Here is a 13683-nt window from a genome sequence, read left to right as displayed (position 1 = left end):
TTTTAAAAATATTTTAATTGTTTCCAATCTAAATCATGAAAATGTTTGGTTAAGTGCAGGTCGACATTAAACTCGAAACCTAAAGGTGTGGATTGATATCCTTTGGCATAATTTTGTTACGGAAGAGCGACTTTTACTTACTTAATATACACCCGATTTTAATTCTAAGCTACATGGTAACTGATGACTCGCCCCGCCATGTTTTCGTTTTCGGCCTATTCTTATCCAACCATTCCAGGATTCTAATTGTTTCAAGCATTTTATTCCAAGACCTTCCCTTGGAGACTGATCCTGGAAACTCGGCATTTGCTTTTTTGTTTTTCAGGAAGTAATTTGCATAATGACGTGTTTATAGTGTCTACAAACTACTGGCTTCCTCAGTGAGCTTTAAGTTTGTTGTTTTTTCTTTTTTTACAATGGATACCTTTATAAATCGTTGTCATGATTGTTTCCTGTAGAAATGTTTAACAAAGTTAGATCGATCAATACTCCATCAATCTGAAACAAATCTTTGTATGCAAGTTAAAAAAAGAGAATCTAGCAATCACAATTTAATAATGTCAACCGAGACGCAGTAAGTTTCAGGAAAGCCACGGCAAATGGCAATTGTCACGGGAGGCACAAAAACTCACAGAAATAAACGAGTTTATTGTGTTTATTGGGGCCTGATTTTCTCTGACTTGTAGAACAATAGGCGATGTAGTCTGTTCGTCTCTGACTTGTAGAACAATAGGCGATGTAGTCTGTTCGTCTCTGACTTGTAGAACAGTATTAACAATAGGCGATGTAGTCTGTTCGTCTCTGACTTGTAGAACAGTAGGCGATGGAGTCTGTTTGTCTCTGACTTGTAGAACAGTATTAACAGTAGGCGATGGAGTCTGTTTGTCTCTGACTTGTAGAACAGTATTAACAGTAGGCGATGGAGTCTGTTTGTCTCTGACTTGTAGAACAGTATTAACAGTTGGCGATGGAGTCTGTTTGTCTCTGACTTGTAGAACAGTATTAACAGTTGGCGATGGAGTCTGTTTGTCTCTGACTTGTAGAACAGTATTAACAGTTGGCGATGGAGTCTGTTTGTCTCTGACTTGTAGAACAGTAGGCGATGGAGTCGGTTTGTCTTTGACTTGTAGAACAGTATTAACAGTAGGCGATGGAGTCTGTTTGTCACTGACTTGTAGAACAGTATTAACAGTTGGCGATGGAGTCTGTTTGTCTCTGACTTGTAGAACAGTATTAACAGTAGGCGATGGAGTCTGTTTGTCTCTGACTTGTAGAACAATAGGCGATGTAGTCTGTTCGTCTCTGACTTGTAGAACAGTATTAACAATAGGCGATGGAGTCTGTTTGTCTCTGACTTGTAGAACAGTATTAACAGTAGGCGATGGAGTCTGTTTGTCTCTGACTTGTAGAACAGTATTAACAGTTGGCGATGGAGTCTGTTTGTCTCTGACTTGTAGAACAGTATTAACAGTTGGCGATGGAGTCTGTTTGTCTCTGACTTGTAGAACAGTATTAACAGTAGGCGATGGAGTCTGTTTGTCTCTGACTTGTAGAACAGTATTAACAGTTGGCGATGGAGTCTGTTTGTCTCTGACTTGTAGAACAGTAGGCGATGGAGTCTGTTTGTCTCTGACTTGTAGAACAGTATTAACAGTAGGCGATGGAGTCTGTTTGTCACTGACTTGTAGAACAGTAGGCGATGGAGTCTGTTTGTCTTTTACTTGTAGAACAGTATTAACAGTAGGCGATGGAGTCTGTTTGTCTCTGACTTGTAGAACAGTATTAACAGTTGGCGATGGAGTCTGTTTGTCTCTGACTTGTAGAACAGTATTAACAGTAGGCGATGGAGTCTGTTTGTCTCTGACTTGTAGAACAGTATTAACAGTAGGCGATGGAGTCTGTTTGTCTCTGACTTGTAGAACAGTATTAACAGTAGGCGATGGAGTCTGTTTGTCTCTGACTTGTAGAACAGTATTAACAGTTGGCGATGGAGTCTGTTTGTCTCTGACTTGTAGAACAGTATTAACAGTTGGCGATGGAGTCTGTTTGTCTCTGACTTGTAGAACAGTATTAACAGTTGGCGATGGAGTCTGTTTGTCTCTGACTTGTAGAACAGTATTAACAGTTGGCGATGGAGTCTGTTTGTCTTTGACTTGTAGAACAGTATTAACAGTAGGCGATGGAGTCTGTTTGTCTCTGACTTGTAGAACAGTATTAACAGTAGGCGATGGAGTCTGTTTGTCTCTGACTTGTAGAACAGTATTAACAGTAGGCGATGGAGTCTGTTTGTCTCTGACTTGTAGAACAGTATTAACAGTTGGCGATGGAGTCTGTTTGTCTCTGACTTGTAGAACAGTATTAACAGTAGGCGATGGAGTCTGTTTGTCTCTGACTTGTAGAACAGTATTAACAGTTGGCGATGGAGTCTGTTTGTCTCTGACTTGTAGAACAGTAGGCGATGGAGTCTGTTTGTCTTTGACTTGTAGAACAGTATTAACAGTAGGCGATGGAGTCTGTTTGTCACTGACTTGTAGAACAGTAGGCGATGGAGTCTGTTTGTCTTTTACTTGTAGAACAGTATTAACAGTAGGCGATGGAGTCTGTTTGTCTCTGACTTGTAGAACAGTATTAACAGTTGGCGATGGAGTGTGTTTGTCTCTGACTTGTAGAACAGTATTAACAGTAGGCGATGGAGTCTGTTTGTCTCTGACTTGTAGAACAGTATTAACAGTAGGCGATGGAGTCTGTTTGTCTCTGACTTGTAGAACAGTATTAACAGTTGGCGATGGAGTCTGTTTGTCTCTGACTTGTAGAACAGTATTAACAGTTGGCGGTGGAGTCTGTTTGTCTCTGACTTGTAGAACAGTATTAACAGTTGGCGATGGAGTCTGTTTGTCTCTGACTTGTAGAACAGTATTAACAGTTGGCGATGGAGTCTGTTTGTCTTTGACTTGTAGAACAGTATTAACAGTAGGCGATGGAGTCTGTTTGTCTCTGACTTGTAGAACAGTATTAACAGTTGGCGATGGAGTCTGTTTGTCTCTGACTTGTAGAACAGTATTAACAGTTGGCGATGGAGTCTGTTTGTCTCTGACTTGTAGAACAGTATTAACAGTTGGCGATGGAGTCTGTTTGTCTCTGACTTGTAGAACAGTATTAACAGTTGGCGATGGAGTCTGTTTGTCTTTGACTTGTAGAACAGTATTAACAGTAGGCGATGGAGTCTGTTTGTCTCTGACTTGTAGAACAGTATTAACAGTAGGCGATGGAGTCTGTTTGTCTCTGACTTGTAGAACAGTATTAACAGTTGGCGATGGAGTCTGTTTGTCTCTGACTTGTAGAACAGTATTAACAGTTGGCGATGGAGTCTGTTTGTCTCTGACTTGTAGAACAGTAGGCGATGGAGTCTGTTTGTCTCTGACTTGTAGAACAGTATTAACAGTTGGCGATGGAGTCTGTTTGTCTCTGACTTGTAGAACAGTATTAACAGTAGGCGATGGAGTCTGTTTGTCTCTGACTTGTAGAACAGTATTAACAGTTGGCGATGGAGTCTGTTTGTCTCTGACTTGTAGAACAGTATTAACAGTTGGCGATGGAGTCTGTTTGTCTCTGACTTGTAGAACAGTATTAACAGTAGGCGATGGAGTCTGTTTGTCTCTGACTTGTAGAACAGTATTAACAGTAGGCGATGGAGTCTGTTTGTCACTGACTTGTAGAACAGTATTAACAGTTGGCGATGGAGTCTGTTTGTCTCTGACTTGTAGAACAGTATTAACAGTAGGCGATGGAGTCTGTTTGTCTCTGACTTGTAGAACAATAGGCGATGTAGTCTGTTCGTCTCTGACTTGTAGAACAGTATTAACAATAGGCGATGGAGTCTGTTTGTCTCTGACTTGTAGAACAGTATTAACAGTAGGCGATGGAGTCTGTTTGTCTCTGACTTGTAGAACAGTATTAACAGTTGGCGATGGAGTCTGTTTGTCTCTGACTTGTAGAACAGTATTAACAGTTGGCGATGGAGTCTGTTTGTCTCTGACTTGTAGAACAGTATTAACAGTAGGCGATGGAGTCTGTTTGTCTCTGACTTGTAGAACAGTATTAACAGTTGGCGATGGAGTCTGTTTGTCTCTGACTTGTAGAACAGTAGGTGATGGAGTCTGTTTGTCTTTGACTTGTAGAACAGTATTAACAGTAGGCGATGGAGTCTGTTTGTCACTGACTTGTAGAACAGTAGGCGATGGAGTCTGTTTGTCTTTTACTTGTAGAACAGTATTAACAGTAGGCGATGGAGTCTGTTTGTCTCTGACTTGTAGAACAGTATTAACAGTTGGCGATGGAGTGTGTTTGTCTCTGACTTGTAGAACAGTATTAACAGTAGGCGATGGAGTCTGTTTGTCTCTGACTTGTAGAACAGTATTAACAGTAGGCGATGGAGTCTGTTTGTCTCTGACTTGTAGAACAGTATTAACAGTTGGCGATGGAGTCTGTTTGTCTCTGACTTGTAGAACAGTATTAACAGTTGGCGATGGAGTCTGTTTGTCTCTGACTTGTAGAACAGTATTAACAGTTGGCGATGGAGTCTGTTTGTCTCTGACTTGTAGAACAGTATTAACAGTTGGCGATGGAGTCTGTTTGTCTTTGACTTGTAGAACAGTATTAACAGTAGGCGATGGAGTCTGTTTGTCTCTGACTTGTAGAACAGTATTAACAGTTGGCGATGGAGTCTGTTTGTCTCTGACTTGTAGAACAGTATTAACAGTTGGCGATGGAGTCTGTTTGTCTCTGACTTGTAGAACAGTATTAACAGTTGGCGATGGAGTCTGTTTGTCTCTGACTTGTAGAACAGTATTAACAGTTGGCGATGGAGTCTGTTTGTCTTTGACTTGTAGAACAGTATTAACAGTAGGCGATGGAGTCTGTTTGTCTCTGACTTGTAGAACAGTATTAACAGTAGGCGATGGAGTCTGTTTGTCTCTGACTTGTAGAACAGTATTAACAGTTGGCGATGGAGTCTGTTTGTCTCTGACTTGTAGAACAGTATTAACAGTTGGCGATGGAGTCTGTTTGTCTCTGACTTGTAGAACAGTATTAACAGTTGGCGATGGAGTCTGTTTGTCTCTGACTTGTAGAATAGTATTAACAGTAGGCGATGGAGTCTGTTTGTCTCTGACTTGTAGAACAGTATTAACAGTAGGCGATGGAGTCTGTTTGTCTCTGACTTGTAGAACAGTATTAACAGTAGGCGATGGAGTCTGTTTGTCTCTGACTTGTAGAACAGTATTAACAGTTGGCGATGGAGTCTGTTTGTCTCTGACTTGTAGAACAGTATTAACAGTTGGCGATGGAGTCTGTTTGTCTCTGACTTGTAGAACAGTATTAACAGTTGGCGATGGAGTCTGTTTGTCTCTGACTTGTAGAACAGTATTAACAGTAGGCGATGGAGTCTGTTTGTCTCTGACTTGTAGAACAGTATTAACAGTAGGCGATGGAGTCTGTTTGTCTCTGACTTGTAGAACAGTAACAACAGTAGGCGATGGAGTCTGTTTGTCTCTGACTTGTAGAACGGTATCAATAGTAGGCGATAGTTAGATAGAGCGTAATGCAGATAATCTCAGGTCAAATGTACCTCAGTTGTTCATGTCCAAACTATTTAAGTCGTTCTGGTAATGGGTCCACAGTGTTCATTATTTATGTATCAGTTAACACAGTTTAGAGGTAAACTTATTGATTAACAATTATCTAAAGACATCGGCCATTAGTAATCCTATATCATACTCACGAGAAACTGACATTGCTCGGGAAGAGTGTAATTAATGGAGGTCACATAAATATTCATTACTCATTGATAGCATCTGGTCTCTAGCGCGCGCTCATTAACATAATTGTCAGATAAAAATGAACCTAGTTGTGTATCCCTTATAACCCTCCATCACAACATTCTCAATAATAGTGTATTAGTTCTATACCCCCTTAACCACTCAGCAGTTCCTTTACTATACAATGCTGTCGCATTTTAAAGTGAGCCTTTTTGGGTATAATGTGGCCGGGTGGTAAGCCCTGCTTGGTGTCTGTGTCAGTACAATGTGACCGAGTGGGGTGTCCTGCTGGGTGTCTTTGTCAGTATAATGTGACCGGATGGAGTGTCCTGCTGGGTGTCTTTGTCAGAATAATGTGACCGGGTGGAGTGTCCTGCTGGGTGGCTTTATCAGTATAATGTGACCGGGTAGTGTGTCCTGCTGGGTGTCTTTGTCAGAATAATGTGACCGGGTGGAGTGTCCTGCTGGGTGGCTTTGTCAGAATAATGTGACCGGGTGGAGTGTCCTGCTGGGTGTCTTTGTCAGTATAATGTGACCGGGTGGAGTGTCCTGCTGGGTGGCTTTGTCAGAATAATGTGACCGGGTGGAGTGTCCTGCTGGGTGTCTTTGTCAGAATAATGTGACCGGGTGGAGTGTCCTGCTGGGTGTCTTTGTCAGAAGAATGTGACCGGGTGGAGTGTCCTGCTGGGTGACTTTATCAGTATAATGTGACCGAGTGGAGTGTCCTGCTGAGTGTCTTAGTCAATTAATGTGACCGGGCGGAGTGTCCTGCTGGGTGTCTTTTTCAGTATAATGTGACCGGGTGGAGAATCCTGCTGGGTGGAATTGTCCGTATAATGTGACCGGGTGGAGTGTCCTGCTGGGTGTCTTTGTCAGTATAATGTGACGGGTGGGGTGTCCTGCTGGGTGTCTTTGTCAGTATAATGTGACAGAGTGGAGTGTCCTACTGGGTGTCTTTGTCAGTATAATGTGACCGGATGGAGTGTCCTGCTGGGTGTTTTTTTCAGTATAATGTGACCGGGTGGTGTGTCCTGCTGGGTGTCTTTGTCAGAATAATGTGATCGGGTGGAGTGTCCTGCTGGGTGTCTTTGTCAGAATAATGTGACCGGATGGAGTGTCCTGCTGGGTGGCTTTATCAGTATAATGTGACCGAGTGGAGTGTCCTGCTGAGTGTCTTAGTCAATTAATGTGACCGGGTGGAGTGTCCTGCTGGGTGTCTTTTTCAGTATAATGTGACCGGGTGGAGAATCCTGCTGGGTGGAATTGTCAGTATAATGTGACCGGGTGGAGTGTCCTGCTGGGTGTCTTTGTCAGTATAATGTGACGGGTGGGGTGTCCTGCTGGGTGTCTTTGTCAGTATAATGTGACAGAGTGGAGTGTCCTACTGGGTGTCTTTGTCAGTATAATGTGACCGGGTGGAGTATCCTGCTGGGTGTCTTAGTCAATTGATGCGACCGGGTGGAGTGTGCTGCTGGGTGTCTTAGTCAAATAATGTGACCGGGTGGAGTGTCCTGCTGGGTGTCTTTTTCAGTATAATGTGACCGGGTGGAGAATCCTGCTGGGTGTAATTGTCAGTATAATGTGACCGGGTGGGGTGGCCTGTTGTCCTCGGTTGTACATCAGAGACCTTTCTTACCACAGTTATCGATTCGATGTTAAACAATATAAAGGGAAATATGGGAATTTGTAGGTAACATTTTGTACATATTTCTCTATTGTTTGTATATATGTTTTCTATTGTTTTTAATATAATATTTTTTTTTTTTTTATTGTTTTGGTTCTCTATTTTCTATTTTTAATATATGTTTTCTATTGTTTTATATATATGCTGTTTATTATTTTTAAGATATGTTTTTTATTGTTTTGAATGTGATAAAATGTTGTTTTTTTATTGTTTTTGCTTTCTATTTTCTATTGTTTTTAATAAATGTTTTCTATTGTTTTATATATGTGTTGTTTATTGTTTTTAATATATGTTTTCTATTGTTTTATATATGTGTTTTCTATTGTTTTATATATGTGTTTTCTATTGTTTTATATATGTTTTGTTTATTGTTTTATATATGTGTTTTCTATTGTTTGATATATGTGTTTTCTATTGTTTTATATATGTGTTGTTTATTGTTTTTAATATATGTTTTCTATTGTTTTATATATGTGTTGTTTATTGTTTTTAATATATGTTTTCTATTGTTTTATATATGTGTTGTTTATTGTTTTTAATATATGTTTTCTATTGTTTGATATATGTGTTTTCTATTGTTTTATATATGTGCTGTTTATTATTTTTAAGATATGTTTTTTATTGTTTTGAATGTGATAAAATGTTGTTTTTTTATTGTTTTTGCTTTCTATTTTCTATTGTTTTTAATAAATGTTTTCTATTGTTTTATATATGTGTTGTTTATTGTTTTTAATATATGCTTTCTATTGTTTTATATATGTGTTTTCTATTGTTTTATATATGTGTTTTCTATTGTTTTATATATGTTTTGTTTATTGTTTTATATATGTGTTTTCTATTGTTTGATATATGTGTTTTCTATTGTTTTATATATGTGTTGTTTATTGTTTTTAATATATGTTTTCTATTGTTTTATATATGTGTTGTTTATTGTTTTTAATATATGTTTTCTATTGTTTTATATATGTGTTGTTTATTGTTTTTAATATATGTTTTCTATTGTTTTATATATGTGTTGTTTATTGTTTTGTATATATGTTTTCTATTGTTTTATATATGTGTTGTTTATTGTTTTGTATATATATTTTCTATTGTTTTCACTGTTGTATTTTAGGTGATTATGATGCTGGTTGTGATACTGGTTGTATTCGCGGTCTGCTGGCTTCCTTGTCAAATCATTCTACTTTACAGCGAGCTCCGATCTGACAAAGAAGAGAGGGTAAGTCCAAGTTTATCGTACATCGTCTACACTAGCAGTTTTACCAGATAATACTGGCGCTTTATATAGCACCATACTTACTGAATTATTAGGAATTTTATAGAAATATATCTCATACAAAGAAACATTCACTACGGTAAGAAACGTATATGTTAAGTATTGTCCCGATCAAGGTGATATCGGGCGAACTCTGTGGTGACACCGGTAGACCAATCTGGGTTAATCCCTAACAAGAAATATCTTTAAAAAAGATAAACGGCATAGTTTTAATGCTGGTGGTTATAATATAAAACTGATGGTGAAATGAATTAACGAACTAATGTGTATCAGCACCGATAACAAAATTATATCAGTTTTAATCATTTTTTGGTGATAATAAGACTGCATTGGAATCAGGAATATAATTTTACTAATGTGTCATTTAAAAAGATACATTTCGACTTATTCAGCTTGTATTCAATCTTAACTTTGTTTCGTTTTTAACTGCATATCTGCATTTTGCATTTACCGCTACATTGACCAATTACATACTTCAACTTGACAAGTAACGCCACCTGTCGTGTCATATCCGGGCCAAAAGAAACTTATACGGCTATGCCAAAAAACCTGGTAGATCACCATACCACGAGGGACAGATAGAGTCTGGACCGATCTTACTTCGAGTGCTACTACGCGTTACTCTAACATATTCTGGTACAAATGTGACATGTAATCTTCCTTACAATGTAATGGGGTTCGACATACAGGAATAGAAGAAAATTGTATCTAATTAACCTTAATGTTTTCTCATTAAGTTATCTGCCTTGTTCCCACAGCTTGGAGACTGGTTCAGAGATCTACAGTTCTCCGGGTATTGTATGGCATACTCTAATAGTGCTCTCAATCCACTCATCTACGCAGGATTCAATGCTAATTTTAAACGTGGTAAGAGTATATATATATATATTTATATATCATATAAGAAAAAGAAATCTGTCCTTGCGAAGGTGTATAAAAAATAACAAAAACACAAAACTTTGCCGCAAGGCATTTCTGCCCTATCAGGCTTCTTCAGGCGGACAGTAATTTTGTTTATTTGTACTTTGCTTGGATATGTATGACGCCATCAATTGTGATGACGTCATCAGTTTACAATAGCGTGACGCAATAAACAAAGTCGGAACAGATGGAATACTGTACATGAGACAATCAGACTACATCCCCTACTGTTGATATATAGAGGTTCCCCAACGAGTGGAGATTGTTTATCATTTTTATCCAACTCTCGTTAGTTAATTTTCTAATTTTCAAAAGACACGAGCTTTAGCGAGTGTCTTTTGAAAATTAGAAAATTAACTAACGAGAGTTGGATAAAAATGATAAACAATCGTCACGAGTAGGGGAACTTGTTTATCCCATAACTTCTTTACTTACAAATGTAAGTCTGTCATGTTCAAATTCTCCCAACGTAGCAACTAAATTCCGTGAACCAAATCACTACCCGACAAAATATAGGTCGTTTTAAACGAAAGCTTATCATCTATTTTAGATGCACGACTCATATCCTCTGTACTATATTTGTAAATGATATTATTTTACAAAACGAAATATTAGTTTGAAAGTCAGTGTGTCGGTGTAATTTATTAATAGGTAACTTGTTTAAATAACTCCGCTCAAAATATTCGAAGACGACACCGTCATCGCGAAGTCGAACGTCACCGCTGAATATTAGACTAATCATTGTCATATTCAATTATCGGTCCTTTCCTGGATTTCGTAGGTACGCTATTACTGGTTATTATGATGTTAAATGTTCATTCTGAGATTTATTCATTCAAGACATCGTGCATTTCAACAAATATTTCGGAAACCGAGCTGGAGTGTGGAGCAATAGGCCTATGCAGTTTACGTTAGTCCATGTGTTTACACGAAATCTCATCAGTTTCAGAGACATAGAGTATAAGAGTTTACTGACATGAGACAAATGTTCCAAGATGATTTTTACATTTTTGTGTTTGGGATAAATATATTCGTAATAAACGTAAGTGAAATGATAAGAAAGTGTTTATTCGTTGATTTTTTTCTGTTGGTACAATATCCGTACCAAATGATATCGAACTAGAAAAAGGGAAGCTGCCTAACAGTAACAGTTACGTTAGATGCTGTGGCCGTTTCATTCAAATGACTACGATTAAAGACAGCGATTAAACCATTTTGTATTACATTTGTTCATTATTTTGATAATTCATTCGAGGCTCTCGGGGTCCAATGCATATATATCTAGAACAGGGAGGGGGTGTCATTTTGGTTCGCTAGGCCCATCGATTTAATATCTCGCTTCCGTGCGTCGTCTATTTTACCATCATCAAATTATATTTCGTACGACTCAAACCCCAGATTAATCGACATTTCCATGAGAACACCCCTCTCATCCAGTTATGCTAATGTTGAGCACCGACAACTCCAAAAAATATGTACATGCTGATCTTTTGAAGACAGACGAGAGAAAAAAAAAGATAAGTGAGAGTAGTAAAAATAGTCCATGGTCAAAGGCCAGAGGTTAGCCAATCAGATTTGTTGGAGGTCACAAATGACCAATCGGAGGCTTAGAAAGTGGTTACACACTGCGGTGTGTAAACAAAAACAATAACACACTGCTACGAATTTTATCACGTGAAATATCAGTTGTGAAACAAGCGTAGTTATGGGATAAATATTTATATTATATTCAGTCCGTCTGAAGAAGCCCGAGAGGGCAGAAAGGCCTTGCGGCAAAGACTTGTTTTTGTTGTTGTTATTTTTTATATTTATATATATATTGCATGGCGACACGAGTGAAGCCTTGTAAATCGGCCAGCTACCGTAAATATAACTCGTTCTGCTGGCTGACTTTAGCGGGTTGATACATGTAGGTCATTATTAGTGCGCAAAAATAGGTCAATTAGAACTACCAGTCTCAAATATGATACGTTATATTCTTTTGACACTCAAAAACAAAAATATATAGAGGTTATTGAATGATTTCCATTTGATATAACATATATTTCACGAGTATGACAGAATATCGATCTGCACATTCTGTCATACTCGTGAAATATATGTTATATTCAACGGGAAACAATTCGATTTTCTTCTTATTGCACTTTCTATTCTTAACAACAAAATTAAGAACTTCGAGAACTTCAGAAAGTACGGGAATCAGTAACATAATTCATGACGTCATCTCTTTGAAAGGACTGATCAACGCAATTTAAGCGTTTTCTGCTGTTATCGGAGAATCTGTGCATGAATAGCTAATGTCAAGTGAGTATTTCGTCAAAAACTAGTCAGAATATTTCAGAAATACAGCAAAACAATCAATTGATCTATCTTCGCTTCGACTGGAAATATCGGTTTCAATGAAAAGAATACCAAGGTTCGCTCTGATTGGTTAAACAATGAAAAACTTATATTTTCACTGCAAAATGATATATTTTCACTGCTTATCACTGCAGTGAAAATATAAGTTTGATTAGTTGGATAAACTTCTATATTTCACTGGCAAAAATGCAATAAATATATATATATTTAATAGCGATACACGAGTGAAGCTTTGTAAATCGACCAGGTACCGATATTATAAATACCGGCTGTCGTTAGCGGTTTGATACATGCAGGTCAATGTTAGCACACATAAATTGGTCAATTATAATTACCAGCTTCAAATATGATACGTTATATTTTTTTGACACTCAAAAACAAATTATATTGTTATACACAACATATGCTCTAAAAGAGAATTCACACCTAAAGTTAATGTACAAACCGATGGACATCAGTAAGTGTAAATATGCTCGCTGACGGCGACGATGATTAATAAACGATCAGTAAACCAAACACCGAGGAATCTCCGCTAGATCTTGTTTGTATAAAATCATTTTTTACGACATTGATTTTTTTATGGCAGCGTTCAGTGATACGTTTGGTTGGAGATATTCTGATATAGCTATGACAATTCTTATTAAGAAAAAAGTTCTAAAATATACTGCGTGTAGCGAAAACGTTTTCAGATGGTATCAGGCTGCTACTGTTTTACAGATATCAAAATGATTTCGTTTCTGATAACAATTTATATGTTTTAAAAGCTAAGTAATTTCGATGATGTTGTAATATCCATTAATTTAAGGTTTTGTTGAAGGCCGATGTCAAGTGATTTTGATGTATCACCCACAGGTCTGGCCGATGTATGGCGGTGTGTATCGTGCAAGGAGAACCATTCCAGTCACAAGACATACGGGACTTATGAACTGTCGGCAACCACCGCCACTCATGTGTGACGTCATCTACACCGCCACTTATGTGTGACGTCATCTACGCCGCCACTTATGTGTGACGTCATCAACACTGTCACTCATGTGTGACGTCATCTACAGCGCCACTTATGTGTGACGTCATCTACACCGCCACTTATGTGTGACGTCATCTACAGCGCCACTTATGTGTGACGTCGTCTACAGCGCCACTCGTGTGTGACGTCATCTATACCACCACTCACGTGTGACGTCATATACACCGCCACTTATGTGTGACGTCATCTACACTGCCACTCATGTGTGACGTCATCTACAGCGCCACTCATGTGATGTTGGCAGATCACATTGTTGATCAAACGGGTAATTGCTGACTTCACAAAACAGAGTAATTTGCTCAGTTTAGCTTTATTTTATTGACATAATGTTGTAACGGTGATACTTATATCTAAATAAAGGTTTAACAAGTGTACACGGTACATACACAACTCGTCCACTTACTTATTTCCGGATTAATGCGAATTTTCTCATTTGAACGACATTTTATGACGGACTGGTTGCTCTTGCATCTACACTACAGTGCGTATTACATGTAGTTTGAACCTTTAGCCTATGATCGAAAGCGGAAACCGCTTAAATAAGTAGGTTTGAAGTGGTCAAATGGTGTGTCATCAGTCCCCAGTGTGTGTCATCAGT

At 38.2% G+C, this 13683-nt stretch overlaps 1 protein-coding gene across 1 annotated transcript in view; it reads left to right on the top strand.

Moving 5' to 3' along the window:
• LOC117339614 (substance-P receptor-like) overlaps positions 1-13470 on the top strand; it is a 64098-nt gene extending 50628 nt beyond the window's left edge. The window contains exons 3-5 of the mRNA XM_033901305.1: positions 8615-8719; positions 9535-9643; positions 12911-13470. Coding sequence (XP_033757196.1) covers positions 8615-8719; positions 9535-9643; positions 12911-13014 — 318 coding nt within the window. The 3' untranslated portion in view covers positions 13015-13470. The remainder of the gene's footprint in view (positions 1-8614; positions 8720-9534; positions 9644-12910) is intronic.
• Positions 13471-13683: the final 213 nt, after the last annotated feature.

The sequence above is a fragment of the Pecten maximus genome, chromosome 1 (assembly GCF_902652985.1).
Source record: "Pecten maximus chromosome 1, xPecMax1.1, whole genome shotgun sequence".
In the NCBI taxonomy this organism is placed as follows: Eukaryota; Metazoa; Mollusca; class Bivalvia; order Pectinida; family Pectinidae; genus Pecten; species Pecten maximus.
The sequence above is the reverse complement of the archived record's forward strand: the minus strand, read 5'-3'. Positions and strand labels throughout refer to the sequence as shown.